Below are 22150 nucleotides of genomic sequence, written 5' to 3' on the forward strand. Positions count from 1 at the left end.
AAGACTACATTTGAAGTTAAGCTACAGTTAGCTTCTGTTTTCCAACCAAGAAGTAAACTAGAAATGATATGACACACATGGCTGAAACAGTAAGGCGTAATGCTGCGTTCACACCAGTTATGGTAGAGGCATCAAACTCGAGTGATTTCAATGTTAAGTCAATGTAAAGATGCGCTGACGCACGCCTGGAGGTCTCGCGGTGCGAATGAGGCGTTTAGCGCAACGCGGTAGATGGGATTCCGCCTCATTCGTACGTCTAGTTCGCGCGAATTGAGCGTTGTCGCGGAAAACATGCGAGTTGAAAAATGTGAACTTTGGTGGAAAAACACGCCGCGTTAACCAATCAGGAGCTTGCTCTAATAATGACGTGATTACAGGATGCGGGTGGAGTCGCAGTAGCCCCTCCCATGACGCAATTTTCCGCATTAATGTCTCGATGACTAGAATTTCACCCGCGGCTTTAACGCGCGAATGAAGTAAGTAAACTCAAAATGTTCAAGCGGCAAACTAGACAAGGTAGACGTGAATTTGATGCCTCAAACACGGCTGGTGTGAACCCACGGCAAGTCAAGTTCACTTTTTAGGCGTAATGCAAATTTCATTATCAGAATAAGTCACACATGCGCATTTTTTTTTATCCAAAATTCGATTCACAAGCTAGTCGATGAAAAACTGCATAAACAAAACGAACCGGAAAAAATATTTGAGAGATTGTGCGAAGAGGTCAGGAAGTACCCTCATTTATACAACTGTACCATGAAAGAGTACAAAGATATTTACATGAGTTTTAACTTGTGGCATCACTCCTTTTGACCCACTTAACTCATTCCCCGCCAGCCTTTTTTTTAAAGTTACCCGCCAGCATTTTTTGTTATTTTCAAAAAAGTTTCACAAAATGCCTAAAAATATATAACCATACAAATATATCAAATGAAAAAACCACCCTCTGCTTTCAAACAAACAATAAACAAACAAAAAGTGGAAAAAAACTGTTTCATCATATCTTTATTTTTTTTCTTTGTTTATAAACACTTAAATATGGGTATTTTTCTTTAAAAATAAAATTTTTTGAACAAAAAGCTAAAATAATTACATTTTTGTGAAGGAATTTTTTTAGAAATCAGATTCAGAACGATTATCAAACTAACTATTGTAAAACTAACAAATAATTTTTGCTTCAGTTTTATTTTTAATAAATTGGGTAGGTGCGCAATCTAGTGGATAACCGCCATATTACAGATTACCATAAAAAGTCATCAGGAATACGTTTTTTCAGGCAAATGAGATAACTCGTCAATGGTGGGGAAAGAGTTAACTGCTTCTTAGGGAATCCTGTAGGCCATGAGAGGTACTGCATGCGTTCAACGTCTACATACTGTATGAGTTTGAGTCAAATAAAGTATGCTTTGCGAAGCAGTGCATTCGACTGTGTGCGTATGCTGGCTTCCCCCCAAACAGTTTGGCAATTACAATATTTGAAATACTGAACAAATACTGTAATTTTTTTCCTTATTTTAGAATAATAAACTAATCAAACCTATGGCATAACAGAAATATAACTATATGAATTATGCTGGTTTCAGCAGCATTAATTTCTGAAAGTCCATGTAATGTAAAGTAACTGAGAACATGTATGTTTAATAATGTCCAGAAATAAATCCAGGATAAACACGCGGACGGCACACACTGAAACTTCTCTTCAATGTTAATTGACCATAATATGGTTTACGTTACTGCTTTATTAATCCAATGAGCGCTTTCTGCCGCTATGGTAAGTCCAAAAGATGTTATTTCAGCCATAATGCCAGCGGATATGAAAACTTTTGAGATTTGGGAGTATTAAGAGAGAATAATGTTTGTTCTGGCTCCTCATTCTGCGCTCACCACACAATCCCAGCACGCCGCGCCCCGTGAAAACGTCTGGATCTGTCCTGCCAGGGTCAATAAAACCGTAAGAGTGCCATATCAGAGACAACAGGGCTTTGTTGGATAGAAAGGATGTCATAAAATAAAGTAAATAAAAGAAATCAACTCGTCTGCATCGTATCCAGACCAACCAGCAGAAACAGAGGAGCCATGTTTTGCTGTCGAGATCGTAGTGAGAAAATCAATCAAAATTAATGAAGAAAATTACACCATCAGCTTTGGACTGCAGCGAGTGTTTATGTGTGGCCATATTCTTATAAGCCGCTTTGGCTTTTTAATTGTATGAATGTTTACTTGAATCGTATATGGACAGGGTCTTTATGTCAGTTTGACTTGACAAGAAAAACCAGGTAGAAGAAAGACTTTGTGCAAGGTAACATTTGACCATAAAGCAAAGCTACATACCGTAAACCCCTTCAGGCGATTGTGTTCTTCTTTCACTTCTTTTCCCATAATTCGGCCTGGGTCTGTTCCCACGCTGCCGGGCGACTCTTGGCTTGGGGTTTGGGGGTCACTGCCTTCCCTGGTTAATGAGGAGTTTGAGGCCAACTGAGTCGCCTTTTCATTCCTACAAACACAAACACCATCAAAACCCCGCCAGCTGTTTTAAAGACTGAAGCCACGAACACAGAAGCTTGATCACTGATTCTGAATACGTGGATGATACGCATTCGTTGTTTGTTATATATAACAGTATAATTGATGATTGCACATCTGCTGTTGCACATCTGCTGCTCGCAACTTCTGGAATTAGCCAACTTTTCAGTTCAAAGCTACGAAGATCAATGGCGAAATGCATAACGTCATGTTTTAAAATAAATATACACGTGGGAATAACCAGATTCCAGGGAGGACTGACTGTACTGGACTGCATGATCTGATGTATTTACATCCATAGAACAAACTAGCACTTAAAACATGTGTTTAAACTTCTTTCCCAAAGTGAGAACAATAGGGATGCACCGATACAAAATTTCGATTGCAGATGCCAATATATGATTACTTAGAATGACATCTACTGATACCGATAGTTATTATTTCTTGTTTTAAAGTATTATGTCATAAAATTCTAGAAGAGCAAAGCGTACAAACTGCAATTTTGTTGTCGTCACCAATACAAAAATGTTATGCCGATACCGATATTTGATTAAATAGAATAACATCTACTGATACCGATAGATACCAATAGTTTTGCTTTTTACTTCTTGTTTTAAAATATTATGCCATAAAATCCTAGAAGGGCAAAGCGTACAAACTGCAATTTTGTTGTCGTCACCAATACAAAAAATTTATGCCGATACGATATTTGATTAAATAGAATAACATCTACTGATACTGATAGATACCGATAGTTTTGATTTTTACTTCTTGTTTTAAAGTATTATGCCATAAAATTCTAGAAGAGCAAAGCGTACAAACTGCAATTTTGTTGTCGTCACCAATACAAAATTTTTATGCCGATACCGATATTTGATTAAATAGAATAACATCTACTGATACCGATAGATACCGATAGGTTTGCTTTTTACTTCTTGTTTTAAAATATTATGCCATAAAATCCTAGAAGAGCAAAGCGTACAAACTGCAATTTTGTTGTCGTCACCAATACAAAAATTTTATGCCGATACGATATTTGATTAAATAGAATAACATCTACTGATACCGATAGATACCGATAGTTTTGCTTTTTACTTCTTGTTTTAAAATATTATGCCATAAAATCCTAGAAGGGCAAAGCGTACAAACTGCAATTTTGTTGTCGTCACCAATAAAAAAAATTATGCCGATACCGATATTTGATTAAATAGAATAACATCTACTGATACCGATAGATACCGATAGTTTTGCTTTTTACTTATTGTTTCAAAGTATTATGTTGTGAAATCCTAAAAGTACAAATTGTTGTCATTGAAATCCAATTCAAAATAAGTTCTGATGCATTTTTTCCATCCCTTTTGACTGACAGGATATAATCTGTCCATATCATTGGCTGTTTTATGTCCAAAAAATGCTTTTATCTGCCAATACCGATTATAGGATATCGGTGCATCCATACGAATTAGTAATGCCCTACTGTAGCAAAACTATGAAATTAAAGCTTAACTTCAGTAATGTTCTGTAGGAATTTCCTTTATTGACTTTATTAAAAACCTGTGCCGTGTCATTCGAGTTTATACCAAGTGATATTGTGTCAATAATTAATAGTGCTCTGAAAAATGGAAATTACACTAGGCATGTTTACATCCAAAAAATGTTATGCACATTTCGGGGTATGCATAAAAAAGCTGGATGGAAACGCTAAGATGTGCATTAATTTTAGCAATGCACATAAAAAACTGATTCGGATAAATAGGCATAAGTTGCGATGTAAACACATTTACCGAATAAACGTATTAATGCGCATCAAAAGTCGATTTGGTAATTCTGAAATGTCTTATCCAAAGAGTGTCATCAAAGTTGCAACTATGTTCCCAAACAGCAGGCTTCCATCTTTGAATGCAAGATTACATAATCGCGTTTATTGCGTTTCGTCTGCGCGTCTGGTACGCAAGCTAGCAATTTATTATAGACGAATAATAACATTTTTCTTTTTGACATTTGGCGCAAGTTTATGAGGAAGTTACATATTTGTGCTTTTTGATGCAGTTGACGGTGCTTTATTCGCAAATGTTTTATGCGATATTCCAGTTTTGCGCATAAGTTTAATCCGCAACTTTGGATGGCGACTGTATAAAAGAGTTGACAACCTGACTTTAGTCATAAATATTCTATAAACCTAAAACCCACCTATGACCTTTGACCATGTCTGCTTGAAATACAACACATCTTAAAAGTGCTCTCAAATACAGAAGTTTTTAAATTATGATGAACTTGTTATGAGTGAACATACCATGATGTCATTAAATTACCCCTGATTCAGCTTGGCTGTGATCTTTTATTAGATTTTCATCAAACAAAGCACGCTGCTTGTGTTCAACACATGTTCTGCATTGTTTAAATAAACGCTTATACATTTAAGAAAAGAAATAAATTCCTGTGATTGCAGCAGTAAACATATGCAGTAGCTTTAGATGGTGCTAAACTAGCCTAAAGTCATATTTAGTGACTTCAATGAATTAGAGCAAACATAACAAAAGCGTCTATTACCAACAAAATCAAAAAGCACATTTGGAGTCTTGTATTTCAAAGCATTACAATCATCGGAAAATATTTCGATTAGTAATTGCTGACATTATGAAACTAAACACAAATCTTTTATATGCATCTAATTGTCATTTGGAAGCGGTTTCCCTGGCTGTGCCTCGTGCGGTTGGTGGTGAGAAACACAAATACAACAAAAACAAAGCAGTGGAAAGAGCCTCGAGTCCTGTAGAAAACCCGCTGTTTGCCCATTAAGGAGGTAAATGGCTTGTGACCCCACAAGGACACCGTAGGGGTTTATGCGGTATATAATTCTAGAAACTTGAAGTACCTGACAGTCTTCTGGAGGACGGCCCAGCACTCTTTCATCTCGCTCTGCTTCTGTGTGACCCTGGCCGCCAGCGCCGGGTGTAAGTTTGAGAGCTGAGACACGGTTACATCCAGCATCTGAGACAAAAACAGGACGGACAGGAAAACAAACAGTGGTCAGGAGGGTGTTTGACGGAGATTTGGACTGCGAGAGGTCAGAGGCTGTGTTCAAAACTGTAATGGGATATGAATCACACACCATGATTTGGCTGGCAATGTCCCGAATCTCGCCGGCTCGGCTGTTTTCCGGACCATTGCTTCGGGAGAGGCTTTTACTCTGAATGAAAAGGACAGCACCCAATAAATAATATTTTTAGATTACAACAGCATATAAGCATACATGGATGTGGTATAAACTCATGCACAATGGTGTAGTTTCTGAACATAAATAGCAATGTTTATGTAACTATGGAAGAAAAATAAATAAGTACCATGGTGTTGATGGAACAGATAACGTTATCGGCCTGCTGGTAGAAGGAGGAAACTTCAAGAGCCAGCTGAAGATTCGCATGATAGTCCTTCAAGTGGGACTGAGCTTTCAGCCACCTGGGAAGTTGACAAAGACAAGTGTCATGAATGAATAGCATGTGTATATATAGGGTGTGTTCATGTTTAGGTTGTTTTATTAAATGTACTTACATTTTATTGATGTGTTTTCTTCGCGTGGAGATGGTCTTTGCGTCCGTCTTCCCCTGTTTTTCAAGCCTGAGGGCCATATGATTGATCTCCTCATGTAGATTACGATACAGCTGTTCATCCTGAGAGACAGTCAAAGCAAACATTTTTTTTTTTTTTGAGCTGCAGTGATCTTAACTTTAACTCAACCGTAGTTTATCTGCTTATAGAATCACATTTTTTGGCATCAGTCTATTATTCATTATACTAAAAGTACAACTGGTTTCCATAGCAAGAGAAAACCTGAAGATCTTTATACAAATTCAGTACATAATGTCCACTTAGCGATACCTGTAAATAAGTCTTGATGTTCAATTTGTTGACTATATCTGTTTTTTATGACCCGCTTATCTTTTAAAAAGCAACTCGTATCCGATATCTGCATTTGAATAGTTGAGAAATAAACCATATCTGTCATATGGTGTGACATGGCAAAAATTGAGAAAAGAAAAAAAACGTAGTACGGAGTATCAAGCGAGAGTGATTTACATGTTAAGTTAATGCAAAGACTCAATAGACCTCCTGTGACGCGATTCGTGAATGAGGCGGCGCGAATGGTGCATTTCATGCAAATGACGCAGTGCAAATTTAGCGTTTTGGCCATTTGACGGGCATTGCGCGTGATACGTGCAAATTGAAATATCTATACTTTGGCAGATATTTGCGCCACATCAACCAATCACAAGCTTGCTCTAGTAGTGAAGTGATTATGACATAGCAAGCTGAGGCAAAAATATGAAACAACAATGGAGGACAAAATCATTGTGGATGTATGTGGACACCAGGAGCGGTACAAACAGAAATAATAAGAATCTTCCTTGAAATAAAGTGAGCAAAGAGGTCGGACAATCTGGTAAGTTTTAAAAAAGCTCTTTACTCAATTTTAGCTATATAAACCAGAAAAAACGAGATTATGCAACGCATGATTTAACGCATAATCAGCCAAAGTCCGGATATTTTCAAATTTGTCGCACATTAGCAGCATAAATTGCAGATTTCTGTGCGCAAAATATGCGGGGCTTGCATGATTTCATAATCCCCAAATTTTCGTAGCAAAAATCACATATATCTTAGCAGAAAGTTGAAAAATGTTGCATTTACTTCACACAAGCGCAGCCATGTCCCCTGTTTCCATGGAAATGTTAAGTGACGTGTACATCAATCAAAAGCTGCAAAAGCTGCAAACAGTTTTTGCAAGTTCCTGCAATTTCATTGCATAAACAATCACAAAAAAACTCAGTGTTTTTCTGGAAGGACATGCAAATGATTCGAATATCATGTGCAAATGACGTGAATTTCACAATCAAATTACGGGAATTTTAAGTGCAAATTTCCTACTGTAAATATATAAAATATATATTTATATATGATGATAATATAAGTTTGTGTGAATATAATGTGTTTTGCTAAGGACTATATCTGGACAACTTTAAAGGTGATTTTCTCAATTTTTCAGATTCCAAATTTTCAAATAGTTGTATCCCGGCCAAATATTGTCCTAATCTAACAAACCATACATTAATGGTAAGCTTTTTTTAATTGACCATTATAACTGGTTTTGTGCTCCAGGGTCACATAAAACGATAGACTGTAAGTCAAGAACTGATTTTGTTCAATCAATGGAAACATCTATTTTCTATTATCAGAAAGGTAGTGAGAATTAAGACCTGCTGAGAAGTGTTGTTTAAAAGCACGCACCTGTTTCAAATCTAAGATCTTCCTGGTAAGCTGCATCTTGTCAATGTTTTCCCCAAGGATGTTAGCCAACGATTGTTCCTCTTCCTGTTGACACGTATAAAAGCTTTACGGCTACGAATTGTTGTAGATTGTTTTCTTTGAATATTGCTACTGTTGTTGTAAATGAGTCTGGCTACCATGGTGAGATTTAAAACAGAACAGACTTCTTACATAACACAGAGTCAATACAGTCTGAGATTAATGAGAGAATGAAAACAAGCAATATTATTCAGGTTAGCATTTTAAAATGTGTCACTGTGTGTCCAAAACACACATTTAAAAATATTATTTGATAAACAAAATTAAAATATAAAGTTGATGGTAAGGTATTTTATAACCTATTTTCTGACATCTATCTGAGAATAAATCAAGAATAAATATAACCACTTCATTAAAAACATACTGTATGTCTGGAGGATTTACATTAAAGGTGCCAAAGAATGCATTAAAATAATATGTAAATTGTTCTCTGATATCTACATAGAAGGTATGAGGCTTTATCAAGTGCAAAAAATGATCTAGAGACAGTTTTACATGTCCATTTATAACCCTAAGATTTGCCTTTAAAAAGAAATGGTTTATTATTATGGACTTGCAAAATGTTAAAGGACAAATTCGGTATTTTACACTTAAAGCCCTGTTTTCAGATTGTTTATTATGAAAGAGAACGGTTTTGACTGAAATTTCGACATATGCGGCTGCCCCGAGAATTTGTGGGATGGGTTGAGATCTGGTGACTGTGGGGGCCATTTTAGTACAGTGAACTCATTGTCATGTGCAAGAAACCAATTTGAAATGATTCGAGCTTTGTGACATGGTGCATTATACTGCTGGAAGTAGCCATCAGAGAATGCGTACATGGTGGTCATAAAGGGATGGACATGGTCAGAAACAATGCTCAGTTAGGCCATGGCATTTATGTTCTCATTTTGTTTACACCAAATTCCGACTCTACCATCTGAATGTCTCAACAGAAATCGAGACCCATCAGACCAGGCAACATTTTTCTTCAACTGTCCAATTTTGGTGAGCTTGTGCAAATTGTAGCCTCTTTTTCCTATTTGTAGTGGAGATGAGTGGTACCAGGTGGGGTCTTCTGCTGTTGTAGCCCATTCGCCTCAAGGTTGTGCGTGTTGTGGCTTCACAAATGCTTTGCTGCATACCTCGGTTGTAACGAGTGGTTATTTCAGTCAAAGTTGCTCTTCTATCAGCTTGAATCAGTCGGGCCATTCTCCTCTAACCTCTAGCATCAACAAGGCATTATTGCACACAGGACTGCCACATACTGGATGTTTTTTTCTTTTCACACCATTCTTTGTAAACCCTAGAAATGGTTGTGCCTGAAAATCCCAGTAACTGAGCAGATCCATGAACCATACCACACTCGAAATTGCTTAAATCACCTTTCTTTACCATTCTGACATTCAGTTTGGAGTTCAGGAGATTGTCTTAACCAAGACCACACCCCTAAATGCATTGAAGCAACTGCCATGTGATTGGTTGATTAGATAATTGCATTAATGAGAAATTGAACAGGTGTTCCTAATAATCCTTTAAGTGAGTGTATATCTATGCCTAGGTAAATATGGTTTTACATTCTACGGCACCTTTAATTTAAACCTTAAAATAACAGTGACCCATCATCACTTGATTTTTAACCTTCTCTTTGATCCAAGCCTCCAGACGGTCCACCTTCATATTAAACTCCTGCAGACTCTTAGCTCCGCCCATCGCCTTGATTTGATTGGCAGTTGTCTGCTTGAGCGCGCTCCACTGGTCGTGGAGATGAGCCAGTCTCTTCTTAACCAAGTCGGAGGTCGGGTTAACCTTGCACATCAATGGCTCGCCCATCTGCGTAAACATTCAGAAGCAGATGAGCGTGTGGAGCTACCAAAAACAGCCTGGCCATTTACGTTCCACTATAACAACATCTTAATCGTATTATCGGAGACTTGAAACGCACCCAGCGCCTCATTCTCACTGTCAGAAAATGACTGGAATTCCGGTTCGGCAAACCACCAGAGAGAGAGAGTCATGTCAGGAGAGGCTAATTATCTGCTATTTTCAAATGACCCCATTCAAGAAGGCCAAAAGACAAATTTAGCATTTGTGCTGGGAAAAACATGGCATGGGAAAGGATTTGTGACTCGCTAAAAGCTTTCTTGTCTTGTTGAAACGTTGATTTTGATAACTGTTTTGATTATTCAGCATTAAAAAGACGTTACCATAACAATTTGTAAATGTTTTGCCATTTATTTGCAATAGGAATGAAGTCCTTAATTTTTGCCAGACGAACTCTGCATGTTCAAACCTGTTAAAGTTCAAATATGATTCATGAATCTTTTAATATCCTAATGAAGATGATTCCTCTCTTGTGTCAGTCTCACCTGGTTAAGCCGTATGAGTGTGTTCTCAAAGTCTTTTAAATCTCTCTGGAGGGTTTGATGTGCTTCGTCCCAGTCCTTCAGAAGACATCTCTGGACATTACCGCTGTCTCTCAGGTCTCGTAATCGTCCTCTGATCCATGTTTCAGCCTGTAGGACACAACAGATGATGATTCCTTTAATATCTTTCAAATCATAAAACATCACAACCTTCACAACTGAACGTGGCCTTAGGAGATTGTAGTACAGATTTATTTGTCACTTAGCAGCGGGACTGTTAAAGTAATACTAAAAACATACTTACTTGTGTACCTGAAAAAATCATTATGGGAGAAATGATCCAAAACCAATGGCAGAAAATTACAAATCAGGATGTTAGTAAATGAGTTTCATCCTTTTACTGTTTGCTTTGGATTTTATTGTTCATTCAGAAGCATGAACGCACATTGAGACACTTAAGGACCATTTTACGCTCACTTAGGTACTCTCTGGAAACACAATATTGAGCAAACAGATTGTAAAGGCACTTTATGGTGTAAAGCGAACGTCCTTCTCTACATCAAGTGAATCTCGGCTGTTATTACGTGAATTTCAAAGAATACAGCAATTACGTGCTCGCTTGACTTACAGCAATACTTCAGAAATATCATAAGGAGACTGCTCACTGTTTCTCGAATATCAATGTTATGCACAAAAGTTTATTTTGGCCGGAGCACGAAAAAAGCATTTCTGGCTACGCTCACATTGTGTGAATAGGAAACAGGTGGCCAAGTCGAAATAGATCTAGGACATGTTTATTTGGTATGAACACAATGTATAACCACTGGCAATCTTCAAAAAGCCCACCCACATCACAACGTTTGCAAAGACCGCTAAGTGAAGTTGTCATTTCTTCTAGAATAAAGACTAATCACATGGTTCGGATACAATCTCCAAACCCAATAAAACTAACATACGTCTTAGAATACTGGGCGAAATGTAAGGAGACAGCCTAGGAAAATTAGACATGCTTTTTATGGCAGGCATCATTAGTACTGTAACCTGTACTCGCGGTTAGGAAAGTGAACAAATATTTTACTCCGTCCCATAATGTTTGTGATCAAAAACAAATTATTCTGAAATATTGTGACTTGTTGAGATGCACCAATATAAAATTTTTCCACCGATACAAATAGCCGATTATTTGAAGAGTTTGGTTCCAAAACGCGATAAACGTCTTTTTTTATAGTTTCCGCCAAAATCAGTATTGTATCAGGTCAGTATTAAAAAGTCAATTCTTAAATTTACGCAAAATCAAATATCCGCCGTGTTATTCTGTCATCTTTTCTCCCTTTTTTCCCAAAACGCGATAAACGACACTACTTCTTTTCTGCAGAATGCAATAAATCCGCTCAAAAAATCAAGGCGCACCATTCCAAGCATTGTAAACAATAATGGCGGCACTCTGAATACAAACAAAATCCTAGTTTTCCTCATCTACTTTGTACTTCATGATCAACAAACAAACAAAAACAAAATAATACTTTTGATGGCATTCCCTACTGAAAAATCCAGCTAAGACCAGCATAAGCTGGTTGGCTGGTTTTAGCTGGTCCCCAGCTTGGTTTTAACTGGTTTTGCTGGTGTAGGAAGCTGGTTTTGCTGGTGTAGTAAGCTGGTCTAGGTGTGTTTTGGTCACATTTTAAGCTGGTCTAGCTGGAGTTAGCTGGTCATGCTGGAATACCAGCTGGCTCACCAGCATGACCAGCTTTGTCAGGCTGGGAGGACCAGCATAAACCACCTTAAACCATCTAAAACCAACTAAAACCAGCTACCAGCTTATGCTGGTTTTAGCTGGATTTTTCAGTAGGGTTGATAAACCTGTGGTGGTTTTCTGTGGCGGTGAAGAAACTTAAGCCATTAAAATCGAATAATTTACATGAGAGGCACTCGGACGAAGGAAAATGTCGGCTGTTGCTTGTTCTCCCCACAGCATTAAGCTTCTGTCATGCTAACACATTGACCCCAGGGGATCTTATGAAAAACTTTCCATTATTTTAATCGAAGCCAACGAAAATCGAGCAGGAACAAAACATTTTACAGCTGATCGCTGTAAAAAAAAAATCAGCAACAACGTCCCAAGTATAACAGCAGCAATGACAGTGTTCTTAATATGACAAGAAAGTGTTTTGGTTAATGCCATTAATGTTTATTTTTTATCAGTGTATACCACTAGTTAACTAAATGAATAAAAGGTTATATCAGCCATGACTATCGGCTGAAAATTGCTTTTATCGTCCAATTCGATTATTGACTGATATATCGATGCATTTCTAATTCAGACCTTTTCGATTTTCTGGGGCTTTAAGGAAGTTAAGGAAGGACAAGAATATCATGAAATTTTGGGATTTGACACTTTTGACAGTGGTGGTCTATGACTGCTCATCCGAGGGGCGCAAATTCAAAATAAGTGTTCGGAGTGTCATGTGTGTTGCTTGTGTTTTCAAAATATGTGTTTTGCGCGTCGAGTGATCCTATGTGCATAACGTGTTGTGTCCAAATAAGTGCCTGCTGCACATGCGTCAAAACCGTTTATGATAAAAGAGACGCTCACGTTCACAAAATACACGCAAGACACTCCCTTAAAAGTAAACTATAATTACGCATTAGATTATCTCTTTTATCATAAACCTTTTAGACGTGTCTGGAGCATGTACTTATTTTTACAAAAAAACGTTATGCACATAGGATCGCTCGACGCGCAGAACACGTATTTTGAAATGACTAACCACACACATGACGGCTACATACATGTTGTGACGAACTTCGCATCGAGCGCCCTCAAAAAAAGAAGTCACTGGCCGCTAGGGCTGAACAATAATTCAATATCAATATATGTCACGGTATATATTTTTTCAATAACGGTGATATGGCTTCTAAACACATTTCTGATATTTCGATATACATTACAGCGTCCCGTGGCCATTCACATGTCATGTCTAAAAACAAGTGTTAAGCGCCAGTCAACGCGCTTCTTCCTTCAGTGCGCGTGGCGTCTTTCGCAGCTAAGCAACCATGAGCCGCGCATTCCAAAAAACATAATGCCTGATCGGATTTAAATCGCTCATCTGTGCCTCGCGTCAAATCATATCATTATTATAATGCGATCGGATCAATGAATCTGGTGTTCGCCCAGAGAAGAGCTGACACTCAGAATACGAGAAGGAGGTGCGGGGGTTAGTTCGCGTCAAGTCACAGCTTTCAATGGTGACACCATAGAGGGAGAACAGGAGATGTAATGCAACGCAAACTGAACTATACGGATGAGAAAAATCAGGTTCACGTGTTAAAAAGTCGGAAAGAAACGTGCAAGAGATGAAAGTATGTAGTCAGATATTGGTCTCGTTATTAGTATATATGATGTAGTTTGCTAGTATATTCAACACAGTATGATTATGTAGCTTGCTATTCAATTACAAATAAAGCTTTTAAAATAAATGTTTCTGTCCAACTATCTTATTTATCATTAAATAGGCTACTACCATTCAAAAGTTTAAGGGTCACTTTCATTTAGACTATTTATTAATATTTTTCCACATATTACTATAATAGCAAATTGTTCAAAATGATGGTACTATGAAAGTTAATACTGTGACTGAAGAATTTGTTATTAAAATGATCCATTAGTTTGAGACCCCTGCATTACAACATTAATCACTTAATGTCATTCAGATGAACCTTATTAATATTAAAGGTGAGCCCTAAAGTCTGATTATTTTGACAGTGAGTTTACATTTAATTTTGTATGAAGGCTAAATACAAATAAAAAATGAACATCAATTTATTTATACAATTTTTATTTTTGTAAATATTATAGTATAGTTTTATAAGAGAAGGCTTCGTAGACTTGATAAATTCATTTGTATAGCAGTTTTTTATGTACGGACATTCATTTTGGGCATTCTTTGCAGTTTATCCCAAGGCTTTTTTTAACATTCCGTTATCGGATTTCTACCGCATCGACCGAAATTTATAAGTATTCCGGCGATAAAAAATTTGGCCATATCGTTCAGCCCTACTGGCCGCCACTGCTTTATGAATCTTTTGACTTAAGCAAATCAATTTTATTTTATATAGCGCATTGTTAGAAAACAGAAAAATCATAGATCACGTAAGTGAGGCAAAAATCTAGATAACAAGATATCATGAATCCTCATACCCAAGTACCTCTCGCTTCAAAGCGCACTTGTATTTGCTGGACCAGACTAGAGAGACACACATCACATAAAATAACAAACCGCCACACTGTTGGCAAGATTTTAGAGTGGCGATAAAAATAATATGATGTCATTTCTAATAAAAGATCTGTCATTATTTTCAATGGTTTTCCCACAGCCTCAAAGGTATTTCTATTTTCAAGGACTGTGTAAACAGCTCTATCGCCTCCCTCCTACCCCACAGTGATGATTTCGGAGAAAACGATGACTTCATATGGGAAGTCGAATGCCTCTGTGTCTTCCGTTTCCTTTTAAAACAATAGTCTTTGAATTATACCGAATGCATTGATGAAATAATACACCTATAAATGCTTTGAGTGCAACTGAGGTCTGTAGGTTTTCCATTGGGAATTCTGACTTCCTGATTTGAACACAACTCAAGAGCAGGCTTATGAATTCACCTGGCGAACAATAAATCAAGCAAAACTTTCCAAAAGACCTTCTTTCAAAGAGCCATATCTGGAATGTCTCAGAGAATTTGGTTGGCATCTGTTATTGGACCTGTAAATAACCATTTAAAAACCACCCAAAATGTCCTAACTGCTGTCTCATAGGAAACCACTTATAAAAATGTAAGAAAGTTGGAGTGTACAATAACTTTCACCTCTTCAATTTAACTTTGTACTTCAAATGATTTAAACCAATGCCAATTTCCACTTTCCTGAACTCTGTAATGCTGAACAAACTCGATTCAGGAGTGCTTTTAGTCGGTGCTTTTATCACCATAAACACACAGAAGCTTTTCCCAACACGTCACTAGACATTTAAAGGACATGTAAAATAAAGGTCATTTCTGTAAAAACACTCATATGGCATTATAAACCTCAGCAGTTTTTCAACCTATTAACATTAACAATGCATCCTGCTGGCCACTTTACTTTGCAAAGTAAATCTCACTAGTAGATAAACTGTTGACGGTCAGAGCCGAATACAGCAGCTGTGTCCAGTGGTCATGAAGCAAATACCCCCCAAAAATGCCCCTGTCAGAGCAAGCGTGGCGATGAGATAACGCGAGCGCTTGTGCGGCTCGGTTTAGTCTCAGAAGGCCTAAGGCGTGAACAGGCAGGGCCAAACAATGATCTCATCTGAAAATAATTGCTCCTCTTGTGGCCCTCCCCTCCTCTCCCGCTCCCCTGTGCTGCCCGCCCTCCAACTTCAGACAGAAAGATTGAGCTAAACGCTCAGGACCGGGTCATAGGGCCAGAACGCTCTGTTTCCACTGTTATCTCTATTGCTTTCATTTCTGTCAACCGCGGGTGTGATTTTCCACATTAGCGATATAAGCGCTGAATCAATTCTCTACTTTTGACATCAGAGGTCGATCTGGAAAAGATCAAAGTCGTCTAAAGCAGGTCCACCACTCCGGAGAGAGACAGAAATGTTATTGTTTATAGCAATGACGAAACTAAATCCTAAAGATAGATATTAAGGACGAGTAGTAATTTGTATTTTCGATTGAATTACAAGAACACGTTTAGAAAATATAAATAAAAAGAATGCATTTTTAGGACCTGATTTTTGGCATTGTAGGATTATTTACATGATAATGAAGCACATTTCCCCAAAATGTAATGCAATATTTGCATTACATTACAATACATTGCATTACAAAATTTGCTCTAATCTGACGTTAGCACAATTTTCTTATTTTCTGGCTTGAAAAGTAATCAAATTGCACTTTACATTTTATGCAATACAACTTTGTTAGGTATGAATGTTAAAAATTATTATTTTGCACAAAATAGAGGAGACAATAACGTGTCTTTTGATACTTTACAACCCTGTATCACTAAATTATGTACCTATTGTCACGTAAATTTGTGAGTCTTTTCCGTGACACTGGCACGTTTTTCCGCCTTTTTACGTGAACATATCACGTATTTCTGTTTATGTGTCATTATCACATATTTGTTACTCAACTGTTTTGTCCTATTTTCAAAAAATTGTCACTTTGGTTTAGGGTTAGATTTGGTGTTTGCATAAGGATGACTTTAAATATTGGTTTATACCTTTTATTCATGACTTATTTTTTTTATATTTTTTGATTTTTAATCCACTGTCACTTGGCATTACAGTTGGGTTTGGGTAAGGATGTCATTTTATGTCAATCTAACCCTAAAACAAAGCAACAATGGTAAGAAAATAGGAAAAGAAAGTATTTGTTACTGTTGAGTAACAAATACTTGACAATGACACGTAAACAGAAATATGTGATACGTTCACGTAAAAAGGCGGAAAAATGTGTCAGTGTCACGGAAAAGACTTACAAATTTATGTGACTATAGGTACGTAATTTCGTGATACTGGGTTGCACTTTAGCTAACTTGCTATGTTGAGCTAACCCTGAGATTTAGCATTAGCAGACATGTCAGTTTGGGGCAAGTTGTCTTAATGACTTTGGGGCAAGTCGTCACATGCTTTTCACACCGGAAATAGTTATCCCCGGGTTATTCTAAACCCAGGGTTAACGGAATCCTGCATTATCTGTTTCACACTGTTTGTACTTAACCAGGGGTTAAGAGATAACCCTGGCTATTAATAATCTGACGTTTCACACTGTGCTTTCCTAAACCCTAGGTTAGGTGTCTGAAACCCTGCTTCAGCTGTGTTTAATCGTGGTCATAACATTCTAACCCTGCTTTGTTTCAAGGATAACCCCGCTTCTAAATTACAAGCAGGGTTTTATATCCCTGGGTTAATTTCAGGGATAACCCCGCTTCTAAATAACAAGCAGGGTTTTATAACCCTGGGTTAATTTCAAGGATAACCCCGCTTCTAAATTACAAGCAGGGTTTTATATCCCTGGGTTAATTTCAGGGATAACCCCGCTTCTAAATAACAAGCAGGGTTTTATAACCCTGGGTTAATTTCAAGGATAACCCCGCTTCTAAATTACAAGCAGGGTTTTATAACCTTGGGTTAATTTCAGGGATAACCCCGCTTCTAAATTACAAGCAGGGTTTTATAACCCTGGGTTAATTTCAGGGATAACCCCGCTTCTAAATCACAAGCAGGGTTTTATAACCCTGGGTTAATTTCAGGGATAAATCCGCTTCTAAATTACAAGCAGGGTTTTATAACCCTGGGTTAATTTCAAGGATAACCCCGTTCTAAATTACAAGCATGGTTTCATAACCCTGGGCTAATTTCAGGGAAAACCCCGCTTATAAATTACAAGCAGGGTTTTATAACCCTGGGTTAATTTCAGGGATAAACCCACTTCTAAATTACAAGCAGGGTTTTATAACCCTGGGTTAATTTCAGGAATAACCCCACTTCTAAATTACAAGCAGGGTTTTATAACCCTGGGTTAATTTCAGGGATAAACCCGCTTCTAAATTACAAGCAGGGTTTTATAACCCTGGGTTAATTTCAAGGATAACCCCGTTCTAAATTACAAGCAGGGTTTCATAACCCTGGGCTAATTTCAGGAAAAACCCCGCTTATAAATTACAAGCAGGGTTTTATAACCCTGGGTTAATTTCGGGGATAACCCAGCTTCTAAATCACACGCAGGGTTTTATAACCCTGGGTTAGTTTCAGGGATAACCCCGCTTCTAAATCACAACCAGGGTTTTATAACCCTGGGTTAGTTTCAGGGATAACCCCGCTTCTAAATTACAAGCAGAGTTTTATAACCCTGGGTTAATTTCAGGGATAACCCTGCTTATAAATTACAAGCAGGGTTTTATAACCCTGGGTTAATTTCGGGGATAACCCAGCTTCTAAATCACACGCAGGGTTTTATAACCCTGGGTTAGTTTCAGGGATAACCCCGCTTCTAAATCACAAGCAGGGTTTTATAACCCTGGGTTAGTTTCAGGGATAACCCCGCTTCTAAATTACAAGCAGGGTTTTATAACCCTGGGTTAATTTCAGGGATAACCCCGCTTCTAAATTACAAGCAGAGTTTTATAACCCTGTGTTAATTTCAGGGATAACCCCGCTTCTAAATAACAAGTGTAAAACGATCTTTAACTTAGGTTTAAAAGCAGGGTTTAGAACAAAGATAACCCAGGGTTAAGTGCAGCATGAAAATCCCTAGAGTTAATTTTTCCAGTTCTGGTTTGAATTTAAAAATTTAAATCAATAATTACAATTAAGTTGTGTTCTTCTTTTTAGATAATACAGTGTGACTTACTGGATAAGGCAAATTGTCACAAGTCTACAACTCCGTAATGAGATAAAATATGAAAATGTAATGAATACAACATATGTGCCCAAGAATTTCTTCTTTCATTTGGTATGAGATTTATACCATTGTCATGTATGGTGCTCAGTAAATGTTAGACAGTGTGAAAACTGTAACAACTTACCCCGCTCTCCCCTAATGCATGCTGATTTGAATAAAGAAAAGTCTAAGTAAAAACAATGTAATAATTTAATAAGAATACAAAATGAAGAAAAACAAATGCAAAATGATAATAGGAATGATCTTGTCAGTTAACAATGTCACAATGCTAATATGCAAAATATCTTTGCGATTTATGGGGTCAAATGTGCCTGGCAGGCACAGGTATGACAAGGTGGTGAAAGATTGCAAACACATTTGTGACCCTGCACCACAAAACCAGTCACAAGGGTAATCTTTTTAATTAAGATTTATACTGTACATCATATGAAAGTTTTCCTTGATGTATGGTTTGTTAGCATAGGGCAATATTTGGCCGATGTACAACTATTTGAAAATCTGGAGGGTGCTAAAAATCAAAATATTGAGAAAATCACATTTAAAGTTGTCCAATCAAAATCCTTGCAACACATAGGCCTATATTACTAATAATAATTACATTTTTAATATATTTACGGTAGGACATTTACAAAATATCATTATGGAAGATGATTTTTGGCATATAAAATCACAAATTTTGACCCATACAAAATTGCTACAAATACACCCGTGCGACTTATGACTGGTTTTGGGGTCCAGGGTCACAGTTTTCTTCTAAATAATGGCAAGCAATGAAATATTTTAAGACATCTATTCACTACGAAGTGTATTTAAAAGCAAAGTACACATTTGATTTCACTACTTGACAACTATAAACTGTCTGTTGTTTATAAAATCATCGGATCATTGATGAAGTCCAGGCATCATACCTGAGTGATCTCTCTGTCAAAGAGGACGCTCGGTTGAGTTAAGCTGTGATCAATCTCCTCTGCTGAGACCTTTGAAACCAAACACACGTCTTCGTGCTCATATGATGGACTGCCTGTCTTCAGCGCGTCCTGTCGTGTTTGGGTTTTGAGTAACTGGGTCTGTGTGTGAGCAAATATCATCTTATTACAGCACTATACAGTAACGTGTAACACTTCAGACAAAGTAAAAACGCAATGATTGCTTTTAAAGTTTGCACCACTTTGCTTCATGACATCATGTGTTGAGCGTTAATGACTATTTGTAGACTTTTGTATAGTGCAGTGAAATCAAAATATAAAAAAGTTATTTGTTTGCCTGTTACAAAAATTAACCATGGTATTACTACATTTAAAACCAACTATCCATGGTTACTATAGTTAAGTGGATGTGCACACGTGCTGAAGAAGGTATCTGCTGGTGGTCCTGAGACGAATGTGATGTCATGAGTTTATATATGAGAATAAAAAGCTTACAGAACAGAAGATCTGCTAAACAAGTCCAGGCAAGAAACAGGGTCATTTAAGACCAGTGGGACATGAGACCACAAAACCACAGTAAATTCCCACAGTGATTATGTCATCGATGACTATGTGTTAGAAAATACAGCTGGTACTAAATCATCCACAGAATTAATATTAAGAAATGACAAAACACAAGCCGTACTAATGCTTCTAGATTAAAAATCTCTGAACACAGCCCTGGCCCACTTTGAACATTTAAAGGGTTTATCTTTCCTGAAACTCTTCTTTATTCAAAGGCGGGGTGCATGATCTCTGAAAGCCAATGTTGACATTTGAAATCACTGGTTTGTAGACACGCCCCTTACTGCTGATTGACTACAAGTGTGTTTTGGTAGTCGGTCTGACTCCCTTTTCCAAAGTGTTTTTCAAAAATCATGCACCCTGCGTTTAAGCCCATCCAAAAATGGGAACCAAGCACAGACAGTCTTCCTACAAATCAGCACTTTTGTGATGAAACGAGGCATTGATTACTTGTAAAGTGTGCATCAAGGGCGCATATCCAAGAAAAAGGGGGCCGCCGAGCACCTTTCTGACACCTAAAATGACAAAGGGACGCCCTACGGCCTTGTGTCCGAATTTGCAAGGTTACATGAAGTGCGCCATTTGGGACTGGGCCTAAATCTATAGAATTTCATCAAACAAATTATTGTTTTTAACTGGGGTAATGGTTAATCTCCCAGTTATTGCATTAACTGGTAGGATGTATACAGCCCAGTCTCACGAAATTACGTACCGTAGTCACAAACATTTTTTATTCTTTTTGGTGATACTGTGTCACAACTTTCCGCGTTTTTTCGTGATCGTATCACAAATATCTGTTTACGTGTTATTGTCATGTATTGCTTACTTAACTGTTTTGTCCTATTTTCCTGCTATTGTCGCTTCGGTTTAGGGTTAGATTTACAGAAAATGACATTTTTACCCAAACCCAATCCCTAAAGCCAGGCGACAATGGTTTAAAAAATATCAGAAAAAATAGTATAAACCAATACGTAAAGTGACATCCTAACGCAAACACCAAATCTAACCCTAAACCGAAGCGACAATGGTTTGAATATAGAAAAAAGCAGTTGAGTAACCAATACGTGACAATGACATGTAAACAGAAATCCGTGATACAGTCACGAATAAAACACAGAAATCGAAAAAGAATAAAAAAATGTATGGTACGTAATTTCGTGAGACTGTGTTAATTACTAGTTGCATTCCAATGTATAGGGGTTTGTTTAAATCAGTAACACCAAGTTTGTGCAATGGTAATTAGTGATGTGTGCTTTGTGATTGGGGTGTGGTCTATGACTCCGCCCACCCCAAAAGTCCCTGAACTGACTGAAGCTACAAACATTTGCTGTACAAAATATTAATATACAGATAATCACCTCAGTAAGAAGAGAACATGACACTAGCTGCGTTTGCGATTTGTGCAAAAACTGTCTAAATGTTGATAAAAAACGACTGCGAAAATGTCTGCGTTTCAATTAACCAGTGTTATGCGACTAAAACATTATTTTTTGTCTCGTGATTATCCAAGTCATCCAAAAAAGTAGTCGACTCACAAATCGTTTTCACGGTATTTTGATGTCATGCGCTTGTCAGATCTTGAAACGCCACATGAAGTCAAACACACCTCGGCTGCGTCCGAAATCTCATACTGTGACAGTAGGCACTGAATTCGATGACCATTAAAACAGCATGATCTATATAGTACGAATATGGATAGTATGAATGAATTCGGACGTACTACATTCGCCATGTTGAAACATCACGTGACATACATTATCATAACAACAAGTTAGTCGTTAACTGGAATGACATTAAACTACTGCAATTTAACCACAAGGGACAGCTGTTTGATATATGTTTTTGCATTTGAATAGAGCTGCGTTTCCGCTTTTAGGCACTTTTGAATAAAACAACGCCCCTCTTTCGTCTACTTCGTTGAATAACTCCTCTCTCGGTGATCACGGGATAGGAAGCGTCCATTGAATGAACACTTCGGGA

At 37.5% G+C, this 22150-nt stretch overlaps 1 protein-coding gene across 4 annotated transcripts in view; it reads right to left on the reverse strand.

Annotated features, from left to right (window-relative positions):
• mymx (myomixer) overlaps positions 1-22150 on the reverse strand; it is a 71797-nt gene that overhangs the window by 42976 nt on the left and 6671 nt on the right. For all 4 annotated transcript variants that reach the window (XM_055170025.2, XM_055170026.2, XM_055170024.2 and 1 more), the window contains exons 3-11: positions 19589-19747; positions 10236-10382; positions 9508-9699; positions 7810-7893; positions 6076-6194; positions 5868-5982; positions 5636-5713; positions 5399-5514; positions 2332-2494 (exon numbers count right to left, since the gene is read on the reverse strand). In XM_055170025.2, the coding sequence (XP_055026000.2) occupies positions 2332-2494; positions 5399-5514; positions 5636-5713; positions 5868-5982; positions 6076-6194; positions 7810-7893; positions 9508-9699; positions 10236-10382; positions 19589-19747 (1173 nt within the window). The remainder of the gene's footprint in view (positions 1-2331; positions 2495-5398; positions 5515-5635; positions 5714-5867; positions 5983-6075; positions 6195-7809; positions 7894-9507; positions 9700-10235; positions 10383-19588; positions 19748-22150) is intronic.

This window comes from Misgurnus anguillicaudatus, chromosome 11, assembly GCF_027580225.2.
Source record: "Misgurnus anguillicaudatus chromosome 11, ASM2758022v2, whole genome shotgun sequence".
NCBI lineage: Eukaryota > Metazoa > Chordata > Actinopteri > Cypriniformes > Cobitidae > Misgurnus > Misgurnus anguillicaudatus.